At 41.3% G+C, this 27,153-nt stretch overlaps 1 protein-coding gene across 2 annotated transcripts; it reads right to left on the reverse strand.

Annotated features, from left to right (window-relative positions):
- Positions 1 to 334: 334 nt before the first annotated feature.
- LMO2 (LIM domain only 2) lies at positions 335 to 26,855 on the reverse strand. Of its 2 annotated transcripts, none has more exons than XM_074272552.1 (3): positions 26,818 to 26,855; positions 9,187 to 9,402; positions 335 to 1,358 (listed from the first exon to the last, which is right to left on the reverse strand). In XM_074272552.1, exons 1-3 carry the CDS (start codon positions 26,838 to 26,840, stop codon positions 1,139 to 1,141), a joined length of 459 nt encoding a protein of 152 aa, XP_074128653.1. In that variant the 5' UTR covers positions 26,841 to 26,855; the 3' UTR covers positions 335 to 1,138. The 2 variants fall into 2 exon arrangements, with proteins under 2 accessions (XP_074128653.1, XP_074128652.1); XM_074272551.1 differs by lacking the exon at positions 26,818 to 26,855 and adding an exon at positions 15,125 to 15,727.
- Between the last annotated feature and the right edge of the window lie 298 nt (positions 26,856 to 27,153).

Below are 27,153 nucleotides of genomic sequence, written 5' to 3' on the forward strand. Positions count from 1 at the left end.
AATTGCACATTTAACTATATGGAATTACTTGCTTCCAGAGGATGGAGGAGAGCAGGGAGGGAGAAAAATTCGGAACACAACATTTTGCAAGGGTAAATGTAGAAAACTATCTTTGCATGTATTTTGAAAAATAAAAAGATATTATTATAAAAGGAGAAATCACTGATCCATCAGATCCAAATTTTAAAAATTTACTTATCTATGTACATCTTCCCCCCTAGGAAACAAAGTCCTTTTTTTTTTTTTTCTTTTGTCAGCATATCCCTATGCTGCTAATAAATGCCACAGAATTGTTATTTCAAACTAATATCATTCAAAGAAATGATACAGCATCTCAGTCTGTCATTTTTATTAAATCTGCAGGGTTTTACTACACACAACAAATACTTTATTGATATAATCTAAGATAATAAAATAGTTGAACAACTCTGCTTAGATTTACATTTGTATAGAAACAATCTGTGAAATCCTTCACCTTGAACAGAGGTGTCTAAAAACAGTGGTTCACCAGCATTTTATCTATCTTTAGGGAAGTGTGGTGATTAAAACTGAAACATGCAAACGTGTTTCCCATACGTCCAAAGCTTAAGGCCTTGGGAAAATGGCCAAGGAAAAGGATGGTCACTCTCTCTTTCTCTGTCCTCTCCCTGCGTGAAGAACATTGATCTAGAAACAGGGTTACTGGAAATGCCCCAGGGAAGGAACAAAAATCAACCAATTGCACTTTTCTCATTTGCAAATGTCAAAGTCAGGACAACTTTTTAGAAGGATAACTCACTATCTGCAGGTATGAGATCCCATTAGCCCATCATTATTTGCCCCCCACCCAACCACCCCACACGTCAGCTAATAATGTCAGTTATTACCGATAGCCTTCTGCTAGAAATTCTCTCTAAGAGTCAGCATATTTGTCATGTTTAAATCTGCTTTCCTTGCTCCTGTGCAGCTCACTCTGATGCTATGCTGGACTGCCTGATAAGGGCCTATGGTTCCATCCCTAAAGAAATTACCCCACCCCACCCCTCTTACCCAGAGTGCATAGCTCAGCGGTCCCCCCCTCCCCTCCCCATGCCCTCCCTATTGAGACTATTGGTTTGTGTCATCAGCAAAACACTGGCCAGAGACTCTGGCCTCTTGCCTAGATCATCCCATTGATTTTAGTCCATTCATAGATGTCCTGTTCACATACTATGTCTGAGTTGATGAGGAGATACCTGTCACCCACACAAAAGTGCTTCTGACAGGCGGCACATTTGAAACATTCCAGGTGGTACACTTTCTCCTTCACACGCATGGTCATCTCATAGGCCCGGATCCGCTTGTCACAGGAAGCACAGAGGCCATCTTGGCCAAAAAGCCTGTGGGAAGGAGGGAAAAGTCCCAAACAAATAACAATAAGGCGTTAAGGAGGCAAACAACAACTTAGTAAGTAAAGGTCTGGGGACAGGTTAAGACAATCTTCTCAGAGAAGGTTGGGAGAACTCATTTAGAAGAGTGGCTCAATCATCTAGGTTCTTTCCTTTTTCTTAAAAAAAAAAAAAAAAAAAAAAAAATGGAGGTTACCTTCCCTCCCCACCCATAGGAAAGTTAGAGAGTCTAAGGAAATTGTTGTGGAGTCCTCTTGTCTCCTTCTCACTTTAACACTCTCTTATCTGTGAGAATCCTCATATACCGTCCCAGACCTCTCTACCCTACAGGAAAATATCTGCTACGCTGGCTCATACCAAGATGGCGACTTGCAATATTTTCTCCTCCATCTGGGAGCTCTGAAACTTGGCTCCAGTGTTCCTGAGAGTTTTAATTTGGGGATTTCTTTTAGGAGGTGATTGGTGTTTTCTTGTTTCATTCTAAGATGTAAGAGATTTAACATGGTCATGAGAGACAGAGGCAGTTTGATGTAGTGGGGAGAGAGGGCAGAATTTGGGAATAAGGAAAGAGTTTCTTTAAATGCTTAGGAGATGATGTGAGCCTTAGTTTCTTTATCTGTAAAATGGGAATAACAAACACCCTCAGAGCTTATATCAGTGTTGTTCTATATCAAATGAGGGAATGTAAACCTTAAAGAGCAATAGAAATATGAATATTTCCCTCATCACCCATTCAGTGGTGTTTCCACTTGAAAAAGAGAAAAAATATTCAACCCAAAGGAATAAATCTCTAATCTGGAATAGTGGATGGGGGAAATAATTTTAGTTGGGAGTTGGTGTGGAAGGCTGTCTAAGATTGTATTTTACCAGGGAAAAGATTGGTCCTGGTTCATCTCATAACTCACTTAATTCAATGTGAGAGTCACCTAATTCTGGTGAGGAATAAAAAGAAATTCAACAGAAAGAACTGCCATCAGTTAATCAGCTTTGTTTTGATAGAAGTGTGGGGAGGAAAATCATCTTTCTAAATGATGTGAAAGAGCTGAATCGGGAGAGCTATTTTTCCTTGTCAGGAAATTCCTGTGGAAACATGTCCTTGGACATTTAAAAGAAGCTATACTATCTGCAGGTCAAATTCTGCTGGGATGAAAATTCCCTTGCTGTTAGTATCACTTATTTCAAGCCAATGTAGCAAAATTCCAATCGCCTCACTTTATATAATATGGACTTGGAGCTGGAAGAACCCCAGGGTTCATCTGTTATATTTCTCCCATTTTATAGATGAGAAAACCAAAACAATAAGTTAAATAACTAGCAACCTAAGATTACGAAGGCAGAAAGTAGAAGTGTTAGGATTTGAACCCAATGCTCCTTTCAAGCACATCCTGCTAACTATGCAGTCAAGTCAACAAGCATTTATTAAGTGCCTACTATACTCGAGGGGCAGCCAGATGTTCCAGTAAATAGAACACTAAGTCTGGACTCAAGATTTATCTTCATTGATTCAAATTCAGTCTGAGACACTAGCTGTGTGACCCTAGCCAGGTCACTCAATCCTATTTGTTTCAGTTTCCTTATCTGTAAAATGAGAAAGAAAGGGCAAACCATACCAGTTTCTTTGTCAAGAAAACCCTGAATGAGGTCACAGAGTTAAACAATAGTCTCTGCTCACAAGATGTACATAAATCAACTCTTCTGTAAATCTAAATCATAATTTCAATTCAATATCATTCCAGTGCCTTCTAGCTCCAAGGCTCCCATTAGAATATGAGCTCTTTGGCTTTCTGTAGCACTTAGCACAACGCCTGGCACATAGTTAGCTCCTAATAAAGGTTTGTTGACTCTTCTTGACTTGATAGTATAAGACACTGGTGATACAAAAACTGCCCATCTTCAAGAAGCTTACATTGGACCAGGTTTCTAGGTCTTGGAGGAGCTCCCTATTGGACTGTTCCACTGTGTTGAATCTCTTTGTAAAGCAAAAGATATTCTGGTTAAAGAAATAAATACTCCCAAGTTTTAAAATTTGGCATTCAATGAGAGGAGGAGATCCAAGAGGTGCCTTGGAATTCATTGCCATGGGACCTGACCTATATTAAGTTTTTAATCAAGCAATCTTGGTTGTGTCCCCAACTCCATCACTGTCTTACTGAATGACATTTAATAAGGCTTCGTTGAGAGGTTCAACTTACAGGAATAAAATTAGCTCCACAGTCCCTCTGGGCACTCCATTTTAGGAAGGACATGGATAAGCTGAAAAGTGCCCAAAGGGTATCCAGGATGGTAAAGGGACTTGAATTCATGCCATATGAAGTGGGGAAGTTTAACCTAGCCGAAGAAAAAACTTAGAGAGAGAAGGAGGGCTGAAGGAGAAGGCCAGCTATATTTAAATATCTGAAGGACTGTCATATGGAAGAGGGAATAAACTGGTTCTGTTGAAGCCCAAAGTGCAGAACCAGGAGCCGGGGTTACAAAGAGTCAAACGGAGGCTTGTTGTTTAGGCAAAATAGAATTGGAGCCAATCTCTCATGAGAGTCTTTTTTTCCTCCTACATTTTATTATTTTATTATTATGTAGAATTTAGTAACATTCTTAAAGCATCTTATAGAACAAATATTCCTGGAAGTTCATCCCCTGCACATGACTCAAGCCTCAATTCATGGAAGCCTTCTAATAAATGCTTGTTGACCTGACATAAAGGTACGCTGACAATGTGTTTGGTCTATTTAGAGAATTCTTTTTCAGTTAGGAGTTAGGCCCTTTTGACACTTAAGCTGTAGGATTTTGTGAAATACTTATCCCCTTTCACCTGTGCTATTTCTGCTTTTTCCATGTATGTATGTGTGTATAAATATAGATATATGTAAATATTATTATAAATATATGTTATATAAGTATATATATACATATAACTATAATATATATATATAGGATAGGTATAGGCATTGTATGCATATGTATATATGTATGTATTGTGTATGTACATAAATACATATGTATGTTAATCATCATTAATGAAAAAAATTGGACATTTTAAGAGAACTAGCTTGGGTCACAGTAACAGCCCAAAGTCATAGATTGGCCCAATGGACACAGCTGAACCCATCTACTGGAGCCTCAAAAACTTGAGGGAAAGTAAAAAGTTTTTCAAGAAATTTAGGGGCAGATTTCAACAAGTAATAATAATCAAATCATTTTTTGCAGGGACTGGAAAATTTGAAATGAGAATTATTCTCTGATATCAGGAGTTCCATTCTTCATTCATCCATTCACCCCAAAATATTTTATTAAGGGACTAATGAGAAACAAATATGGGGGAGGGTACGAAAAGGGACAGCAGCTCCTAACCCTTTCCCCATCCCAGGACTGGGTTCAATAGGAGGGGAAATATAAAGCAAGGAATGAGTGAATGCCAGCCAGCTATTTCTGAAATTGCTGCCTTAAATTCCACTGAAGGTTTAACCCAAAGAAGAGTTTATAAGAGGCTAGTTCTAGAGTTGAGAGGGATTTGGGAAGCCATAAAATCTTTCCAATGTACCATACTGCCGGCACTCTTCTGGTATCATTGCAAATCACCACTGCTTCATGGACAGGGTTCCTCTGCAGCAAGCGTTCTTAACTTTTAATGTGTTTTTTTTTTTTTAATTTAATGCTAAATCTGAGTTAGAAGTTAATGAAAAATAAATATATAATTTTCCCCCTGTCCAAATTCGTGAGCCCTTTGAAATCTCTCCAGGTTCAGAATATCTGTCCCAAAGGAAAGAATGACCAAAGCTATTCCCAAGTGATCATTTTGTCATTTTCTAGATACTGCTGCCTTTAACCAAACCCACTGCTGGGCCCATAAAGCAAAACCTAAGCTTAACAGTCTATGACTCTATTATCATCTCAGAAAGAAAATTAAATAGTTTCTCTTGCCTCTGTCAGGCAATGACTCTGCTTAAAGCTCTCAGTTGTTCATTTTAATGATGATAATTTAAATATTAAATGATGACTAGAAGAGCCTGCACTAACACACTGTTAATTAACATGTTACCTGGAAAAATAGTGGGGGGGAAGAAATTATTTCATGTCACTGGGACACGAGTTAATTAACTTTGTGATCTCATAGCCTGTTTTTCCTCTCATTTTTCAAAATGGAAATTAGAAAGCTCGTAACACAAACAGCACTGGGTTTATTTTAAAGAATCATATCAAATCATAGAACCAGGGGTGGGAGTGGAAGAACTTGACCTCCTGACCCCTTTCTCTATAGGAATTGCTTGAGATTCAGATAATTGTATAGATACAGAATCAAGGATGCCAATGGAAATGATTTCTATTTGGATTTCCATCAGTGATCTGGCAAGGAGGCTTAGGTAATGCTATTGTTGTTAGCTTGGAAGACACTTTTTTAGGTCTGATTGGTTTTTTTTTAATCTATCTTAGTGGCACGTTGGTGGTATTTGGTTATAGTACAACTATAACTACTGAGAGTTGAGTGGGTCATACGGTAGCTATTATTGTTATTTATTTTACTAGTAGAGGCAGTTTGATACTCAATATCAGGTGAAGCTGAAGTTGATACTGAATTGAGTTATTTGATTCAATTGGTGGGTTTTAGAGTATTTAGGATTCCCTACTCACAGTAGGATGTATCTCTATCAGCTGAGTCTATTTTTCATTTTATCTTGAAAGTACCTCCCAAAGTACTTTGTACATACCTAGTAGGAGCTTAGTAAATGATTGCTAGTGAATATAGAGAGCCATGGAAAAACTTAAATGAACTGTTGCAAAGTGTAGTAAAGAGAACCAGGAAAATAAAATGATAATAATATGAAACAATTAAGTTTACAAAGTGCCATATATTATATATATATATATATATATATACATATATATATGTGTGTATACACACACACACATATATATTTCAATTGATCCTCACAAAAACACTATGAAGTAGATGATATTATTATTCACAATTTACAGATGGGAAAACTAAGGCTGAGAGAAATTAAGCAATTTGTTCATAGTCACCCAGGTAGTAAGCATCTAAGGCAAGTTTAAATTAAGGTCTTCTTGACAACAAATCTAACACTCTGTTCTCTGCATCACTAGGTAATGAGAACCAACAGCTCTTAACTTGGGACCCCAATGGGTTTATGGACAGATTTCATTCCCTAAATGGGAAAAAAAATTTATTTTCACTAACTTTTGATTTTCTTTGGAATAATTTGTCTTATTTTACATATTTAAAATTAGGTAAAATTAGTAAAATTTACATATTTAAAATTTAAAATTAAAATTAGGTTGTGTGATCCTGGGCAAGTTATTTAACTTATACTGCCTCAAAAGGAAGAACAAAAGAAAGAAAGAAGCAAGGAAGGAGAGAGGGAAGGAAGGAGGGAGGAAGAGAAGGGAAGGGAAGGAAGGAAGAATGAGGTAGGAAGCAAGGAAAGAAGAAAGAAAGGAAGGGAGGGAAGAAGGGAAAGAGGGAGGAAAGGAAGGATGAAGGAAGGAGGAGGGGGAAGGGAAGAAGGAAGGGGAAGGGAAGAAGGAAGAAAGGAAGGAAGGGAGGGAGGAAGGAAGAGAGGGAGGGAGGAAGGGAGGAAGGAAAAGAGGAAGGAAAGAAGGGAGGAAGGAAGGAAGGGAAAGAAGAAAGGAAGGAAGGAAGAGAGGGAGGGAGGAAGGGAGGAAGGAAGAGAGGAAGGAAGGAAGGAAGAGAGGAAGGAAAGAAGGGAGGGAGGAAGGAAGAGAAAGAAGAAAGGAAGGGAGGGAGGGAGGAAAAGAGAGGAGACAGACAGACAGAGAGACACAGACACAGAGAGACACAGAGAGACAGGATTTTGAGGAGTCCATGGTTTTCCCTGGAATGCCACAGGAATCTATGATGCAAAATGGATAAGAACCCTTGACTTCAGCAATGTCAGTAGAAAGAATGAAAAGGAAGCTGAATGTAGAGAAATCATAATGACCAAGCTTGGCCCCAGAGATGAGATATAATAAGGCACCACCCCTAACCCCCCTTCCCTCATGTTTTCTGTGCAGAAAGGAGGACTATGGTTGTAGAACATTACAGATAATATCAGCTCTTTTTCATATATTGGTTCATATTATTGCACTGTTTTTTTTCCTCTTTTTAATTTTTCTTTTAAGGGTTGTTTGAGAGAGGAAGAATATAAGGTTATACTGGGAAATCCAGGCAGTCCCCAAAATCCCAATGCCTTTTTAAAGCTATTTAAACTTCAAAGTGGCACTATTACTTTTGAAATACCCCACATAAAAACAAAATAGATCAATAAAAATCTGTTTTTCCAAAATAAATGCTTGCCGGATCATATTGTATTCCTTTGAAACATTTCACTGTTGTTCAGTTATTCAGTCTCTTTGTGATCTCTATTAAATAATAACTGACCCTCAGTCCACCGGGACTTCATCAGGGAACTGAAAAGAGAAGTATGTAATACTTTCTGGATTAAAAGATAAGCAATTTCCCCCATCACATTTATTTCGATTTTCTAAATGGAAAATATTTTGAGAACCTCAAGCAGCCAAGGTTACTACATGTCAACGGTGTTTTCCTTGGTTAGGCAGCCTACCCATGGTTGCCTTCTCTTGGGTTCTCTGCCCCAGGGAGATAGCAGTATCAACACACTCTTGACCAGATCTGACAGTGGAGGACATGGAGCCTCCTCTGAAGCAGCTTGTAAGCTGGAAAGCTGGGAATCCTCCCATCAAGAGTTGCTACTTGTAAGGCAATCAACAAACATCAGAGAAATGTGTGATTGCCTTTCTGGTCCACAGCACCGGGAGACCTGCTGCTTTGGGCCATCAGGGCCCCAAACCACCTGAGCTCCAGTCCCCCTGGATGATGGAGACTTAGGTAAGTTCACTTTTCATTGCTTTTGCTTTTCTATTCATAAAATAGGGAGGATGTTATAGCAAGAAGACTGTATTTGGAGACTGGTGGCCCATGTGAATCCTTGCTCTGTCATAGATTACCCTTTGTGATCTTGGATGGATCATTTTCCTCCCAATGAGTTTTACCTTCAGTACAGAATGAGGAAGTTGAATTGGATGACCCCCAAAAGTGCCTCCATTTGGAGCAGGGCTTTTTAATCTTTGGGGAGTGGATACCATTGGACCCTTTGAGGCTGTTCTGCAAAGTCTTCTCAGAATGTTTGTTTTTCAATACACTAAAAAAACCTAACTCTGACCCTAAAATGCAGAGGATTGCAAAGGAAACCTAAAGATTAGTGAAAAAATATATGTACATATATAGAAAGTACTCTGAAAGTACTTCAGATACTTAAGATATCAATATTATTCCCTTGTGATAGCAGCACCATCACGGACATTTTTTCTATAGATCTTTAAGGTTTACCAAGCACTGAACAGATATCATCTCATTTTAGACATGAAAGTGCCAATTATTATCATACTCATTTTTCAGATGAGTAAACTGAGGCTCAGAGATTTGCCATAGCTCTACAGTATCTGAAATGGGATTCGAACCCATATCTGTTACTGCAAAGTTATTGTTCTTCTTCCCTTTTGACGTCCTTCTGAAGATCAGATGGAAGAACTCTGTCAAGCAATGGGAACTTTTGTGACACTAATGTGAAACATTTTTGACCCTCTTCTTGTATTTAACCTTTGGGGATCAGATTGCACAATTGGACTTTATCATTAGCACACAAAAGAACTCAGGTTATCGGATGTCTGGGAGACACAGATTCACTGATGTCCTGGCAGCCCACTGGGCAAATCTGAGGAGGAAGAGGAAGAAGAGGAGGAGGAAAGGAAAAAAATTGGCTTTCAGGCCACAGAGCCCTACCTGAGGTAGTCTCTCCTGCAGAGCTTTCGGCCCAGCTTGTAGTACAAACGACGCCCCACTTCCCCCAGACGGCACCCACAAAGGTCACAGCTGAGGCAGTCCTCATGCCAGTACTGATCGATGGCCTTTAAGAAGTACCGGTCCCCTATGTTTTGCTGGCAGCCACCACATGTCAGCAGAGATGGTGGGATCTGCAGCACCTCGTCCACTGGTTCCCTAGAAAGGATGAATGAAATTTGTTCAACTTTGTTCAAAAAACAAAACAAAACAAAACAAAACTTACCCAAACTCTTTATTTCTAGCAATAAGGTGCAAAACTTTTGCATTCTCTGGAAGAAATTTATATCTGGATTCCAATTGGTGCAGTAATTGACCAAAAATATCTGGTCATACATGGAGGAAGAGCAGACAATTCTAATTTTAAAAAATTTGAATATGCTCAAAGAAATGGAAAGAAATTGGGTGAATAATAACTTATAGAGAACTATTTGTCATTAATTAGCACTCTTAACAGCTTAGCCAAAAGCTAACTAAAAAATAAAACTCCCTTAATGAAGCAGAAAGTGACTACCTATGTATGAATAATAATAATTTCATGGTGAAAGAGGATAATGATGGCTTAAGCTAAACATCTGAGTGTGAGATTTGAACAGGAATCCTACAAACTGAAAGCTTCAGCAGATCCAGAGTGAGAATTCTTTTTTGTAACCTTAATCTTCTAAATGATTACATCATTATCATCAAGTCAGGTAAAAAACATTTCAAATGCTCTATTTAATTTTTGTAAAGGAAATTTTGCATAGTCTCTTTGATTTGTTCAACCATTTCCCTAGTGATGGGCATCTCCTCCATTTCCAAGTCCAATTTTCTGCATAAAAAGAAACTATAAATATTTTTATACATAGGAGTCCTTTCCCCCTTTTTATGATCTCTTTGGGTTACAGACCAAGCAATGGTATTGCTGGCTAAAAGGGTATGCACTGTTTTATAGCCCTTTGGGCATAGTGTGAATAGCATACTGGCTCTGCCCCTCTGAAACCAGCAGTGGCTGATTGATTTGCCTGATGTGGGAACCATTTCCAGGATGAGCAGAATTTTCCCCAAGGACAATTCACGGGGATTTAAGAGTGTTTTTCAAGTGAGTCTAATGGGAATGGATAGGGCAGTCTGGATACATCTCACCTCCATTGGATTGACCACACCACTAATGAGATCCATTTAAGTGTTAAGTATTGGAGTATTCAAGAGAAAAGGCCTTGGTAAACTGGCAGGGGAGATCTAGAATCTTTCATGTGTTTAATTTGGAAAGTTGGAAGGAGTTACACATTAAACCAAGAGCAAGCCCTGGGAAAATGACCAAACAGCACCTTTGGCAACACTGGTGGCACTCAAATTTTGCCCACCATCTGCGCTTCCCTACGTTTTTCCAACTCCTTTTCCTGTACCTCTTTCCTCTCCTCCTTCCCTCTTACTCTCCTTCTTTATACAAAGGGCATCCATAGACACTGTTTGGTACAAATGGACAACACTCAAGACTCCTATCATCAAAGTGGAAAGGAGCTAATCCAAGAGTTTCTTATATTACAAATGAGGAAACTGAAAACCTAAGAAGTTAGTCAACTTGTCAACTAGTTAGTGTCAAAGAGGAGACTGGAACCCAGACCCTCTAATTCCAAATCCAGCGCTAGCCATTGAATTAGTCTAAAAAGAGGTGATAGAGTAATAAGATAGTAAAAATCGGGAAATGCCTTAATAATTAAATGGCCCAATAATGTGGTAGATGGAGAAAGGAAGAGATGAGATAACAAACTGCTGCTTTCTTCTTTCATATCCAAAATTGCATTACTCTTGCTTTCATCCACTGCCACTTAGCCATCCCCCTTCCCAAATGAGATATTCATAAAGCATTTAGTATAGTATACACTTAAAGCACTTAGTATAGCTTCTGGCACATAGTAGGCACTTCATTAAATGCTGGTTCCTATATTTAACAAGCTCCATTTGAACTTACAAAGGCCATACAAACATTTTTCAAAGCATTATCACCTCTCTCTTGAAATTAGCTTATATCTGCTGCTCTGCAAACATTATTGCATCTCAACTCACAAATAGAAAAGGTAGGGCTTCTTTTGTTTATTTTCATTAGAATCCCTAGAGACTTAGGATAATGTTGAACCAGTAGTGAGTGTTCCATAAATGTTGTATTGAAGACTACTAACTAATCAACAGGTATTTATTAGGGGTCTACTATGCGCCAGAAGGACCTTTGAGAACAAAGTTGGTTTATTCTAGGAAAAAGTGTTGAGTTGCTGGTACTACTAGACAAGAGAGTAGTCGTGGTCTATTAAACACATGCTTGTTGACATGACCTCTTTACAGATGTTTTTTAGCCAGCTAATGAGTGTTCTCTGGACCCTCTCTGGAGCCCAAAACACATTTTAAAAAACCCATTAAGCTTTTAAAATAGGCTCAGTTTGTAACTGCTCAATTCCCAAAGTGAATTCTCCTCTCCCAGTTTTGTGGACCAACCGTTCTGTGTCCCAGTTTGTCCAAGCATAAAATGTGTTTAGGGGCATGTGTATGTCTGTCCCCGGGAGTGTATACTACTCTGAAAGCACCCATCCGGCATACAGTGAAATGCTTACATTAAACAGCTGTAAACAGCATAGAATGTCACAAAAGCACATCAATCTGAAACCTAAGACACTTAAAAAAAATAAACACCAAATACAGTTCTTAAAATGGTTTTAAGAAGCCATGGCAGCTGAACGCTGATGTTTTTCTTTGTTTTTTGCAGAGGTGAATAATAGTAATTTAGCATGAGGGCTTTTTACTTCCCCTTTCCTGAAGAAGTTATTAATATTCCAGATGTTTTCATCCAGATGTCTCCAGTACTTAGCACAGTGCCTGGCAATAATAGACATTTAATAAATGTTTGCTGATTGATTTTTGCAGCCATCAACACAGAATCTCCTCTCACTTCTTCCTTTTAAGGGAGAGGGGGGCTTCCAAGATGTATGTGACACCTTTTAAACCTGTCTCTCTGAATGGCTGAGGATGATACTGTCACCCAATCAACTTTGAAAGAGAAGAATTCATGCTCAGCTGATGCCAACTGACTGGAATGAAAATGGAATTGCCTTTAGATTGCTTACAGAGAGGCAGTAGGGGCCAGTGGATGGAAGAATGGACAGGAGATCTCATGGTTATTATGCCATATATTAAATGCCAACCTCTTGAGCAGTCCACCCAGAATAGTAAAAATTTGAAAGCATTAAGGAAAGATGGGGAGAGGAAGAGAGGGAAGGAAAAATAATGCTTCCCCCCCCCAAAAAAAAACCACCCCTGAACCCTTCACATTTATTAAATGTCTATTAAGTCCAAAGAAGCCTGGCTTAATGGATAAAGTCAGGAAGACCTGGGTTCAGACTGTCCAGCTTCTGGCCCGTAGGTACTGGTTGTATGACCCTAGGCAAGTAACTTTCAGGGTTCTTGGAAGACTCTAGAAATATAAACTAGAAAGCAGGTGCCCCTTTGCTGTAAGAGAGGGATTTTCACCACTGGGAATTCTTTATGGAAAGGAAATCCTAAATCTGAGAAGAAAAAATAAAATAAATTAAAAATAAAAATCAAGGAAAAAATGTACAGCAGTGTACATTGTGAGTTAGGGATACAGACTAGGATAGGAAAAACTGCCTCTGCCTTTCAGAAGCTTACTTGTAATTAATTGTCCCAGCTCAAGCAAGCTGAGAAGGCTTTTATCTATCTGCAGCATGGGGAAGTTGCCACAAATGACCCAATCTCCTGTAAGTATGGAGTTAAATATCTCAGCAGAAAGTGGTCTACATTTTCAAATGTTAAGCAAAAGCAAGTATTAAGATGGCCTGAGATAAGATAGCCTCGGACAGGATGAGATATTATCCCACCATCTATCTCACAGAGTTCTTACTGTAATTGGTGTTATAATAGCTCATTATCCACAGTCAGAGTTCTGTTTAGCGAGAATTCCAAGGCAATGACTAAGTGGGAGCACCCCCAAATGAATATTTTAAATGCTCCCAGAGTGTTTTCAGGCTTCTACACAGCAAGTGGCCAATTATGGCTACCGGCCCCTTTTCTAGCTCACAAACCTAACCTGGATTTCTTGGATCATTTCTTGAGATTTTCAACTTGTTTGCTTTTTAAAATTCTGCTCAATGCCACCCAGGACGCCTGTGTTGACTTGGACTGCCCTTTTGGGAGTTGGGGGGGGAGATGACCCAGGGAATGGAATTAGTCAGTCAGCAACATTTATACCATAATGAAGGTGTCAGGTTTTCAATCTTTGTCTGGAGCACAAAGTTTCCAAAGAACAAATATCTAATATTTATCCTTGAGAAAACTGATCCCTCTCGATTTATCGGCTAATAAAAGAGCTAATGAACGAAGGGCTTACTGACCTCAATGACATCAGGTGTCAATTAACAAACCTACAATATTCTGCTCGGCAATCTTTCTTTATGGTCTTTTGCACCCAGCAGGGACTTGATACATGTTTGAATTGATCAGGGCAAGGAAAAAAACCCAAGTGCAGGGTTTTCTTGGGCCAAGATGTACTTTGCGATTTTCCTAAGAGTCAACAATCCGTTACATGCATCAAGGAGACCTAATTTCTATTTCTAAGTATAGATTTATCCCCCATCCCTACCCACCCCCTCCAGGGGCACTTATTGGAAGAAAACGCTCACAACCCTCTTTGGAACTGGGGGTCCTGATCTGCAAAACTGCCCTTGTGATATTTATACTCTTATGTTATTAGGAGGCCTTCCGGTGTTTTAGGAGACTGGCAATGGGCTTTTTAGCTCCTCATCTCTGGGCAGGGCCCAGGTAAACAAACAATGCGGATGAATACTGAAGAGGGAAATACTTCAGGCAGGAAAGTCCAATTTTTTTCAAAGAGCTCCGAGAAATGAAAAAGGAAAACAAAAGCTTTCAGAAAGCACCAGTGGCTCGCCCATTTACTAACCCCTTCAGTGATGTGTAAGGAATCCTCTCAACAGATTAGCCTGGGTGGGCTTCAAGGGACTTAAAAAAAAAAAGTCTCCAAAGCTGACAGCTAATGCAGTTTTTAATCAGTCCCCTCTCGCACAGATCACCCCGATGCTCCCTTATCTCCCCTCCCCCCCAAAAGCCCAATGTTTAAAGCAGAAGCCTTGAAGACACCCCAGTGTTTTAAGACACCTCTGACCTCTGGGAGCCTGTAGGCGTCAGAGATAGCCTATTAGCCTCTGGCTTTCTGGAGAGCCCAGAGGGATTTCTAACCCCATTCTCGCCTCTGGAAGCGGCCCCTTCCTCCTGAAGCGGGGGAAGAGAGGAGCAAGCTTTGGACCCAATCGGGAGCACCCTTTCCAGGGAGGGAGAAAGAGGAGGGGTGCAGGAAAGGGGAAAGGGAGGCGGCCGTTCCCCAGCTCCCGGAGCCTCCGTGCCCCCTTCCACCTGCACGCCGAGCCCGGCTGAGCTCAGCTCAAAGTTTGCCCGGCACTCCCCGCGCCCGGAGCGAGCACAAGTTTAGCATCGGTCGGTTCTTGACCTTCGGCTCGGCTCGGACGGAGCCCGGCGTGGGGCAGCGGAACCCTCAGCCCCTCTCCCCACTCTCACCCCGCCCCGCCGAGGGAGACCCATCCATTCCGCTGGGGGTTCCCATTCCCGTGGGGCCAAGGCCACCCAAGCGAGTGGGACCCCGGCCCTCCCCACTGGGGGGCTGGGAGTCCCGGGAAAGGGGAGCGAGCCCATTGGGAGGCCAAGTGCTCGCGGGCGCTCACCGGGAGCCCCTCCGGGATCCTTCTCCCGTCCCCGCGGGGTACGAGAGGTCCCGGGCTCAGCGTCTCCATCCACGCCGGCGCCCCCCACCCCCACCCTCCGGACCGCTCGAAGGCTGGAGGATGGAGCGGCCACTTACTCGGACGGGTCCAGGCTCTTCCTCTCGATGGCCGAGGACATTGGCGAAGGGGGTGGCGCGCTGTGGGGGTGGGGACGGGGGGCTCCTTTGTCGCGCAGGGCCGGGCGGGCGGCTCGGCACCCCCTCGGGTCCCGGTCCTGGTCCTCCTCCTCCCGCTGCCCCACCTCGGGCAACCGCGGCGCGGAGGCTGCTCACCGGCTGACTCTCCCCTCCGCCCTCAATGACATTCACGGGCTCCCTCGCAGCGCAGGGAAAGAGAGCGAGCGCGGGCGAATCCCCCGGGGAGCGGGGCGGGGGAGGTCAGGCTGGGTGCGGGGCCGGGCCGGGATGGGACGGGGTGAGGGGCTCGCTCCGCCTGCCTGCCCGCCGGGGCCCCCGCGCAGCTCCGCTCGGCTCGGCTCCGGGACTTAGCCCTCCATCCCGGGGCGCCTCGCTGCGCCTGTCGCTCCCGGCTCGGGCTGCTGCGGCTGCGGCTCCGGGCTCGCGCTCCCTCCGTCCCTGCTGCGGCTCCCGCTCCCGTCCCCGTCCCCGCCGCGAACCTGTGCCCGGAGTCCCCGCACACCTTGGTTCGGGCTCTCGGAGCGCGCGTGTGTGATGGGGCGGGCTGGAGGGAGGAGGAGGAGGAGGAGGAAGGGAGGAGAGAGGGGGCGGGCCGAGGGGGTGTGCGCGTCTCCCCCCTCTCTCTGAAATGTCTATTTTTTGCTCAGCCTCCCTCTGTCTCTGGTTTCATTTCCTTTTTCCTGATCACGATTCAAATACAATGGAAGGAAATCACATTTAAAGAGACAGCTGCCCGTTTTATTTCTTTTCTTTTCCTTTTTCCCTTTAAAAAAAAAAAAAAAAAAAAACTGGGCTCCTGGGGGATTAGCAATTCAAACAGCGGCGGCAGCGCGACTGACTTGGCTTCTTAAAGGGGCCCATGCCGGGGCTGGGGGGCTGGCTGCATTGCGCTCCCCTCCGGGGCAGAGGTGGCCTGGACCCCCTCAAAATTATCCCTGGGGAATTGTCTTCACCGACCCCGCCTCCCCTTTTCTCAACTGAGGCTGAAAGGAAACAGGCTTGGCCCGGACAAGGAAATGTAAACTAACCACGTGCACCAGCGGGACCGCTCCGCACCCCAGATTTGGACTGGCGAGGGACCCCAGGGACGGTCTGTCCTCAGTCCCACAGAGAGATGGAGGGGTTCCCTCAAAGTTACAAATGAAGTAACATCGATGGGACCCGCTGAGGCAGTGAGACATGCAAAGTCTTGGCGGGGACCATCAATCAAAGGCGCGGAGGTGGGAGAAGGCGAGATGTCTACCTAGGGGAGAAGGCAAGTCAAACGATCCAGAAGCTCGAAATAGATTAAAATCTAGCTGGGAGATGTTTAACCAACCCAAAGAAATAAATAGCACCCGGCCTGGATGATGTTAATTTGTGCTTTTCTTAGTCAATATGTGGTCTGCAGGGATGTTTCTATGGATAGGGCAATAGCCTGGGTCTGGAAGACTCAGGACCAAATTCTCCCTTGGTGTAATCATTTTCCTGAACTCCATTTTCCTCTAGTACAAAATGATCTGGACTTGAATTGGATTTCAGGTCAAGATTTATGACCCTCTGATCTCTAAAATACAAGAGCCTCCTGAATGGTCTTTTCCCTCTCCTATCCATTTTCCATAATAATCTTTCTAAAACACAAGTCTCACCATGTTACTTCTCAGGTCAAGAAACTTAACTGGTCCAGCTCATTTTATAGCTGTTCAGAAAACTGAGGCTAAAAGGACTATGACTTGTCCTGGATGGCACAGTAGGTGGTCTGAGGTCGGGTTTGAACTCATCTTCCTGACTCCAGGTCAGGCAGTCTATCTGGTGCACCACCTAACTGCCCTATTCTGTGCCTCCTCAAATAAGGTCATATTTATATATGTGAGTACAGGTCCCACGGGAGCTCTTTGAAGGCTGGGCCTCCCAAAGACTTTTTGTCTTTGTATCATTAAGGCCTTTATTGAAAATAAAGTGTTAATAAATGTTTGACACTTTGAGCAAAATAGGAGCTTAATAAATGCTTGATAATTTGAGCAAAGTAGGAGCTTAATAAATGTTTGATAATTTGAGCAAAGTAGGAGTTTAATAAATGCTTGATACTTTGAGTAAAATAGGAGCTTAATAAATGTTTGATAATTTGAGCAAAGTAGGAGTTTAATAAATGCTTGATAATTTGAGCAAAGTAGGAGTTTAATAAATGCTTGATACTTTGAGCAAAGTAGGAGCTTAATAAATGTTTGACTTTGAGCAAAGTAGGAGCTTAATAAATGTAATATTGAATTGGATCGGATCAAGGAGCTGGACTGAAAAATTGATAAAATTCCCCTTCTAAGACTGGGCAACTGATTTCTTTTTCCTTTCCCTTGACCTGGAAGGATCTTGTGAGGAAGCTACATTTTAAACAAAAACTTTATATTAATGTGAATTGTTATCATGGTACCCCAAGTGATGGGAGAGACAGTGATGGGGATGGGCTTTGGAGCTGGAGGCTCTGGGTTCAAATCTTGGTTTTGACCTTTCCAATTTATGTGACTCTGGACATGTGTCTCAGTTTAGTCATTTGCCAAATGAGAGACTTAGGTTAATTGAGTTCTGCAGCTCCTTCTCCCTTTGGCACTAAAATCTATAGCATAATTTCTAGTCTGTAAAGCTTATTTATAAGAAGTACAGATCACAGGAAGGGAATGGGATGGGATTAGGGATGGAAAGGAGACTTTGTTCAGGTATTGGGGATGGGCAGCTGCTGGGGACCACTATCCAACTGAGATGAGGGGAGAAGGGATGTCTCCTCAGAGCCCCATGCTCCTAGTCCCTGTCTCCTGCTTGAAAATGCTAAACCGGTCTAGTGGTTAAATTTGTTCACTTATAAATAGCCAGTAAATAACTGTGCAAATATACCTCCCTGAATTAATGATAAGTAATAACAGGAAGATTCTTTGCCCTTCCCCCCAGGCATCGGGAAGAAGCCAAATGAGATGTTTTGATTTTCTGGTTATTTCACTTCACCTTCAAAAGTAGAAATAGGAAAGGCAGGGCAAGGGGATTCGTATTTACCAAATACTTCATTCCCACTGAACTCAAATTGCCTTAGAAATAGACTCATTAAAAAGCATTTATAAACTTTTTAAAAGCAGTGGGGCTTAAAGTGCAGAATGAGGGCTCTGCTATTCACTAACATCAGAGAAGAAGCTCCTTATTCTTGGGCTTCAGTTTGTTCATCTGTAAAATGGACTAAATGCATTCTATGCTCCCATGTCAGAAATCGTGCTGGAGATGCCTAGCTCCTTCCAGTCCTAAATTCATGATTACTGACAGAATAGTAAATTTAAACGGACCTAGTTAAGCCAATTTCACCAATTTACAGATTAGGAAATTGAGGTCTAGAGCTAGATTTCAAGGCCAGATGTTCTTATAAATCCCATGTCATTCCAATCCACATCCATTTTCTACGAGAATAGAAATTCAGGGAAGAATTTGCTGTTCTTTTAAAAATAATTCTTCTCATATTTTTTGTTTTAAAATGACTTTTATTTCTGTATACACCTCTCATTATTCTTTTATCCTCTAAGCCAGACCTTATAACAGAGAATTTAAAAAGAAAGTGAAAAAATTCATTATCTTGTATTTAACTTGTTGGTACATATTTGTTTGCAAACAAACTTTTTAAACTTAACTCTTTTGCTTTCTTTCTGACCCTAGTAGTTAGCACAGTGCCTGGCACACAGTAGGTACTTAATAAATGCTTACTGACCCTATGGTCATAGAATTGACCATAAATCAATTCCAAAGTCAATTCCACTAGTTATGAGACATAGGAATCAAATGTTTATACCTTCAGAGCTGTGAGTCCCAAGGCCAAAGCCCATTACAAGGTCAAGACTAATCCCTGGACTACATTGCATGTTTTTATTCCTCCTATGATCCTCTGACCTTCTTCCTTTAAGAACTGAGTCCCTGACAATATGAACTAAAAGTATTTTTCTGGAGTCAGGAGGCAGCCAAAGGAGCCACTTTGTGTCCACACCCTTCACTATATATTTTAAGTTATTAATATAAAAAGACATTCTTGTGCCCAGACACTTCCTTTTAATGGGAAAGCCTCCCAGACTTTCTCAGGCAGCCTGAATTATGTGATAAATATTTAATGTCATACATAATCACTGCACAATCAGGAAGGAGAATAAAAGGAGAATAAAATTCACAGGGGTCCAGGTCCTAACTGTTTTATAATTCAGAGGATTGGAGAGATTGGGAAGTCAATTTCAAAGTGAAGTGAGGATTAAAATAAAGGCTTTCACAATTTCCTTAAGAAAATAAATCCTTTAAAAAACTCATGAATAAGCTAAGGATTTTTTAAAAGAAGAATTTTACAATAACATATTAATGTTTATTATCTCTAAGGACAAGAGAGTATGTTTGCATTTCTTTGCTTTAATTAAGTCTGATAACAAGCTTGTTATTGGTTTACATGCTCTAATTCTGAACTGGGGCAAGTATCAGTCATGAAAATAAATAGATCTTTGGATTCCAGAACGTAAGATCTTCCAGATGGGAACATCATGACCAACTTTTTTCCGCCTTAAAGTTTGCTTTTTACCAGTATGCTTTCTGTTGTAATCTACGTGTGCAAGGAAAGGCAGAGACAGAGAGACGAACACACACACACACACACACACACACACACACACACACAGAGAGAGAGAGAGAGAGAGAGAGAGAGAGAGAGAGAGAGAGAGAGAGAGAGAGAGAAACAGAGAGAGAGAAACAGAGAGAGAGAGAGAGAGAAACAGAGAGAGAGAGAGAGAGAAACAGAGAGAGAGAGAGAAAAACACAGAGAGAGACAGAGAAAGAGAAAGGAGGGAGGGAGACAGATAAACAGAGAAATGGAAAGACAGAGACACAGAGATAGAGACTTGGACAGAAATAGAGAAAAACAGAGACATAGAGAGAGAGACAGAAGTGTAGAGATAGATAGAAAAACAGAGAGAGACAGAGACCCAAAGAGGCACAGAAAGAAGTAGAGAGACACCGAGACAGACAGAAGACAGACATAAAGAAGGATAAAAAGACAGAGACAGATGGAAGGGAGAGGGAGGGAGACAGAAAAACAGAAAGACAAAGAGATAAAAAGACAGAGAGAGGTAGAGACTCAGAGATAGAAATACAGACACAGAGAGATAAAAAGATAAAGAAAAATAGAGGCCCAGAGAGAGACAGAAAGGGATATACTGATAGAGAGAAAGAGAGAAAAGGAGAGGGGGGGGGGGAAGAGAAAGACATACAGAGACAAAGAGAGACACACACCCACAGAAACACAGAGAGAGACAAAGAGAGACAGAGTGACAGAAACAGAGAGACAAAGAGAGAGACAGAGACACACACAGAGAGACAGAGAGAGACAAAGTTTGGGCTACCTCCTTATCTTACACAACTCTTGGGGGAAAACTTCCCTGGAGAAGATGAATATTTGGAGTGATATCTTTAGATTTCAATTTCACACATAGTGGCTCTAAGAGAGAAATCCCCAGCGAGAGGATTGCGGTTCCTTTCAATGAACAATTAAATTGTTCAAATTTGAGTTTAGCAATCATACCCTGGCCTTGAAATGTATTTTTATTAATAACTTTCAAATAATAACAGCTCTGTTGCATTTCCTCTCTCTCTCTCCAACTCAGGGCAGCTCTGGGAAACCCTCAGGATTTAAGATCAGGAGAAACTTGGAGTTTGGAACAGACTCCAACACTTACTGGAAATGTGTCCCTAGACAAAATCACTCTGCCTTTCTGATTCCCAGTTTCCTCCTCTGAAAAATGGGGACACTGCTATCTTATTACATTTCCTCCATGGTTGTGGTGGGAAAAGCCTGGCTCTGGAGTCAAGGAATCTTGGTTGGGAGGCTGCCTCTGCTGTGTGATGTTAGGTGAATCACTTAGCTGCTCTGGTCAGCTGTAATAAAGGAAATGGAGCTGAAAACTTCCTGAAAGTTTCCTTCTAGCTTTGATCCTACAGTGCCACGATCCCTAAAGCATGATGCAAATGTGAATTGTTTTTATAATGTAATAGAAAGAGAAGACCTTTTATGGACTTACCTGTGCACATTTATAGGGCTGTCACCGCCAAAATAGAGGGTTCTTGAAGATGGAGGCTATTTAATTTTGGGATTTTTTTTGTAGTCCTAGTTCTAACATGGGGTTGAGCAGAACATTTATTAATATCTACTATATAATACTAATACCATTAGCTACCACAGAGACAGCTCAGTGATGCAGTGGATAGAGCAAAAGGCTTGGAGTCAGAGTTCAAATCCAACCTCAGATACTTACTAGCTGTGTGATCCTCGGCAAAAATTAAATATATATATATGGAAAGTAATTTTTATTTTCAATCTATTTTACCTTTCCACATACATGATAGTTTTCAACATTCAACTTTGCAAAAACTAGTGTTCCAAATTTTTCTCTCTCCTCCCCCAAAACAGCAAGTCATTTGATATAGGTTAAATTTATGCAATTTTTCTAAACATGTTTCTCTATTCATCATACTGTGCAAGAAAAATCAGATTAAAAGGGGAAAACACAAGAAAGAAAGAAAAACAAGCAAACAACAACAATATAAGGTGAAAATACCATGCTTTGATACACAGTCTGAATAATTCTCTCTCTGGATGTGGATGAAATTGGAAAGCGATTTTTAAATTGGTTGATTGACAACTGATGCTGAGTGAAATGAGCAGAACCAGAAGATCGCTGTACACTTCAATGTTGTATGAAAATGTATTCTGATGGAAGTGGAAATCTTCAACATAAAGAAGATCCAACTCACTTCCAGCTGATCAATGATGGACAGAAACAACTACAACCAGAGAAGGAACACTGGGAGGTGAATGTAAATTGTTAGCACTACTGTCTATCTACCCAGGTTACTTATACCTTCGGAAGCTAATAATTAATGTGCAACAAGAAAATGGTACTTACACACATATATTGTATCTAGATTATATTGTAACACATGTAAAATGTATGGGATTGCCTGTCATCAAGGGGAGGGAGTAGATGGAGGGAGGGGATAACTTGGAAAAATGATTATAAGGGATAATGTTATAAAAAAATTACTCATGCATATATACTGTCAAAAATATATAAATAAAAAAAATAAATTGGTTGATTGATTTACCCAAGTGCACATAGCTAATAAGTTTCTGTAGCCAGATTTGAGTTCAGGTCTTCCCAAGTTTAGTTCTGACACTCTATCCACTGTGCTACCTAGCTGCTTCCATCTTATATGTCTATTTATTTCACAGTAGATAGAAAAGAAAACTGGGATAAATGTGACTAACCTATAATTTGCTTTTAGTAAACAAGACTTACTTTGAACTTTTTAGTGGCTAACAATTCATTAAGGGTTGTGAAGGATAACATGAGTGAGACTAAAGTTATTCTCCACCCACGGAGAATAAAATTCAAAGCATTCTTTCCTTGTCTGTATCTCTCTCATGTCCGAGAAAATTATCTTGATTAAAAGTGAAATTTTTTTTTTCAATTTAAGTATTCTTTCTTGAATGTCAATATAAAGATGGTATATAGTATAGTAGAGAAAAGGCTGGATATGGGGTCTGAAGAAGCCTGGCTTTGTTCCTCCCTTTACCTCTTTCTTAGTTGGGCAACTGTGGATAAGTCCTTTAACTTCAATTTTGTCATCTGTAAAATGGAAATGATCATTTCAATTTCACTTTCAGGGTTCTTGCAAATTAAGTGCTTTGTACACACCAAAATCCTATATAAATAAAAATTGTTATTCATATCATTAGGAGATAGTCTGGGACCACAAGGAAGCTGTGTCATGTTTCTGAGTTTGGCTGGATCCTTTTTTTCCTGTTGTCATTTTCCTCACTTCTTGCCCATCTCATCTACAGTTCTTTGAAAGGAAAAGAATATTTTCCTGTAATTAATGTGCTATTGCTGTTGAACATTCCTTTAACTGGAACGGGGCCTTCAAATATGAATGAAAAATGTAGCTTTCACTGGGAGCATGCCAGAGTGGACCTCACCTTGCCCTTTTGTTTCAACCCTCAGAATCAGAGCCCTCAAAATATTTGCTGGCAATAGTTGTACCATTTTAGTGCAAGAGGAAGGAAAGAAAGAAGGAAGGGAGGGAGAGGGAAAGGAGAGAGAGACAAAGAGAGAAAAAGAGAGAGAAAGACAGAAAAAAAGAAAGGAAGGAAGAAAAAGAAAGAAAACACTGAGGGGAAAAAAGGAGGGAAGGAAGGAACAAAAAAGAGAGAAAGAAGGGAAGAAGGAAAGGAAAGGAAAGGAAAATGAAGAATGGAAGAGAGAAAGAAGGAAGGAGAAAAAAGTGAAAGGAACAAAGAAGAGAGAAAGAAGGAGGAAGGGGGAAAGGAGGAATAAAGAGAGAGGAAGGAAGGAAGGAAGGAAGGAAGGAAGGAAGGAAGGAAGGAAGGAAGGAAGGAAGGAAGGAAGGAAGGAAGGAAGGAAGGAAGGAAGGAAGGAAGGAAGGAAAGGAAAGGAAGAGGACTTGTTTTGCTTTTATTTTAGCTCCCTTGACAAACTAGGCTCCATCCCTATTCTTCTCCTAAGGGCCAGTCTCACATCATTGCCTGCCTAGTCCATGTCTAACTGGGATGCCCCATAGGTATTTTACACTCAACAGAACACATTCTTTCCCTACAAACCCTCCCCTCTTCCCATCTTCCCTATTTTTTCCAGAGTGTCACCACCCTCTCAGTCCCCCAGGTTCACAACCTCATCATCATACTTGCCTCCTTCCTGTTGTTCTCCCCATATGCCCAAGTCCTTTTACATTTCTTCCTCCAAAACAGCCCTTCCCTTCTCCTGCCTTGCACAGACACCTTTTTAGTTAAGACATTATCACCCATCACTTGGATTAATGCAGTGCCTTTCTAACTGACCTCCAAGCATCAAATCTCTCCCCTCTTCAATCCTCAGAAAGCTACCAAAGGGATTTTCCTAAAACACAAATCTGACCATGTCATTCTACGGCTCAATAAACTTCCTTGGCTCCCTACTTCACCCACGGCCAAACACAGACTGCTCTAGTTGGCCTTTAAGGCTCTTCACTTAGACTGCAAGTCACCCTTCCTGCAAAGGCACCTGCTTTCCATCACTGACAACATTCCATCTCCCATCATGGTGCCTTGGTATATGCTGTCCCCCATTCTCTCCTGGCCTCTGCCTCTTAAAATATCTTCTTTCCTTTAAGACTCAGCTTCTTCTTGAAACCTCCCTTGATGCTCCCAATCCCCAGCTGCTCAATTATCTTATACTTATTTATTTACTGCATTTATTCATTTGTTTATTATGGACTTATATATGCCCATATCCCCCCCCCACATTCCTCAAGGGAGGGAATTGCTTTCCTTTGGTCTTTGTAACTTCTAGCACAGTACCTGACACTCAGTGGGCGCTTTATAAATACAAATACTTTTGATTGAGTCAGCAAACAAGTCACCTGCAGCACAGGTAAATGTCATGGCTTTTCCAGAGCTGGTTAATGAATGTTATCATAGAATTATAACATTTTAGGCTTGCAAGAGATTTTATAGAAAAGGTTTCCCCCCCCCCCCATTACTTTTCTCTCCCCATATCCTTTTTTCTGCCTCCAGACTGAGCCCTGTGCTATATGGCCACATAGTACCTGGTCCTGATGGGACCCTAGTCTCATTGACCTGCATATTATTCAGATTCTATCTAGATTACTGTGTTCAGCCTGGAGCATCATTCAGAGAAGGGCAACCAACATTGTGAAAGGCCTTAAGTCCTTATTATATGAAGGATGGTTGAAAGCACTTGGAAACTTTAGCCTGGAGAAGGGAGGACTAAAAAGGTAAGAACTTGATAATGATCTGGTGCTAGAGATGGGAGCACCATAGTGCACAGAACACCACATCTGGAGTCAGGAAGACTTATCCATCTTCCTGAGTTCAAATACAGCCTCAGACATTAGCTGTGTGACTCTGGATAAGTCACTTCACCCTGTTTGCCTCAGTTTCCTCATCTGTAAAAATGAGCTAGAGAAGAAAAAGGCAGACCACTCCAGTATTTCTATTTTTAAAAAGCCCACATTGGGTCTCAAAGAGTCAGACAGGACTGAATATGACGAAGAAGGTATTCTACATATCCTGTTTGGTCCTACAAGACAAAACATGAATAGGACAATGGGAAGAAGGTGTAGCCAGGCAGTAAATTTTGGTTAAACATAAGGAAAATTTACCTTATAGTCTGATCTGTTCCAAAATGACATGGACTATCTTTGTAGTGCAGGTTAGCCCCAACTGGAGATTTTCAAGGAAAATTTGGCTGGCCATGTCTTAATAATAACTAGTCAGAGGAAGGCAGTAAAAACTAGTGGAAAGAGAGCAGGCCTAAAAGCTGGAGCAATGTGGATTCAAGTCCTATCTCAGACATATTCTGATAGTGTGAACTGTGTAAATCACTCACCCAACAGTGTCCAAGGTGACTTTCTAAGACTATAAATGTGGAGCAGGGAAAGATCTGCTCTGGGAAAGGGAATTTCTCCCTCCAGAAATTCCAATAGAATCATGGGGCTAGTCTCTATTCCCTAATATTAGTCCACATTTATGTAGCACTTTTAGATTTGCAAAGTGATTTATTTAGATAATTGAATATTGCATATGGTATAGATATAGATAGATAGATATAGATATAGATATATTTGCTGAGGCAATTGGGGTTAAGTGACTTGCCCAGGGTCACACAGCTAGGAAGTGTTAAGCTAGATTTGAACTCAAGTCCTCCTGACTTCAGGGCTGGTGCTCTATCCACTGCACCACCTAGATGCCCCTACCTATGGTATATTTTAGAAGAAATTCTATTGGTTTAACTAAATGACTTCAGAGTGCTGAGATTCTGTGATTCTGCCTTATATCCTGAAACTAGGAGCTACTCCTGATGTACCATTTATGATTTAAGTGGAGGAGTTGGCCAGTGAAGGCACCCTTGGAGCTTGTTAGGTGAGCAAGGATTTTAACTACACTCAGTGGGGAGCACAAGGGAGCACCATTCCCCATCCTCAGACTCACAGTAGGCTGTTTTAAAATGTGTGATGGAATTTGAATGTTAATTATCTTTATTCAACATTTTTTTTTGTGTGTGGAAACATTAGAGACCCCCTCTTCCCTCCACATACACTCCCCCCAGGTTTAGCTCTACAGCTCTGATTTGAAGGTATTCAGGTTTTGGGGCGTTAGTGATGTTATATTAAAGATGGCAACCGATCTTAAGGAAACAGTTGGACCTTTTAAGCCTTAAAGCATCACCCTTTAACCCAACTTATAAAGGGAAAATGAAAAAAAAATAGTAATCTAAAAAAATAACAACCAAGTACCAGGTCTCATGACTTCTAATAGAGGAAAGAGCTCAAAAATTGTCATAAAAGCTATGTCATTAACCTTTCAACAGAATCACCAATGGGCCCTTCAGCATGTTCTGCCTCGGAGAACTCAGGCAGCTCTGAAGCACAGCCCAATTCATTTCTCTAAGGGCATCTCAGAGGAATGAAGAAAAAACACCTGATGAATATGATAAAAATGATATGACATCAAACTGAGGGGCTCTGCAGTAATTTGGGCTAATCCTATCAAGACTCTGCAAGCCCGCTTGAGCACTCACCTTTTGAGGCACAGATTCTTCATCTGTAAAAGAATGATTTTTTTTTGGGGGGGTGACACCTTCCAAGGTCCTTTCCAGTTAGAAATCCATGGCCACCATGAGATGAGGGAAGTTTTCAGTGAGAAGATCCCTGGGCAGTATCCTCAGGGAGGGAACACTAGCAGAGCCAGAAGGTTCTAGTCAAGCCTTTTGGGTTGCCATTGGCTTCTCAGAAGATCTAGACCCTGGGTTGAAGTTTTCAGGGGTGAGTTCAAGCACTAGCACCAGACAGGCCTTCCGGCGCCTGTGGAGGCCAGTGGAGAAGGAGGATCTGGGCAGCTGCCGGAGGAAGTACTG

The sequence above is a fragment of the Sminthopsis crassicaudata genome, chromosome 6, assembly GCF_048593235.1.
Source record: "Sminthopsis crassicaudata isolate SCR6 chromosome 6, ASM4859323v1, whole genome shotgun sequence".
In the NCBI taxonomy this organism is placed as follows: domain Eukaryota; kingdom Metazoa; phylum Chordata; class Mammalia; order Dasyuromorphia; family Dasyuridae; genus Sminthopsis; species Sminthopsis crassicaudata.

Bases quoted from the DNA above. Each gene is read 5' to 3' on its own strand.
- LMO2 (XM_074272551.1), bottom strand. From the start codon at position 15,165: ATGTCCTCGGCCATCGAGAGGAAGAGCCTGGACCCGTCCGA. The intron at 9,403-15,124 runs GTAAGTGGCCGC...CATCCTTTCTAG, and splicing joins AAGAGCCTGGACCCGTCCGA to GGAACCAGTGGACGAGGTGC. The intron at 1,359-9,186 runs GTAGGGCTCTGT...TCCTTCCCACAG, and splicing joins TGCAGGAGAGACTACCTCAG to GCTTTTTGGCCAAGATGGCC.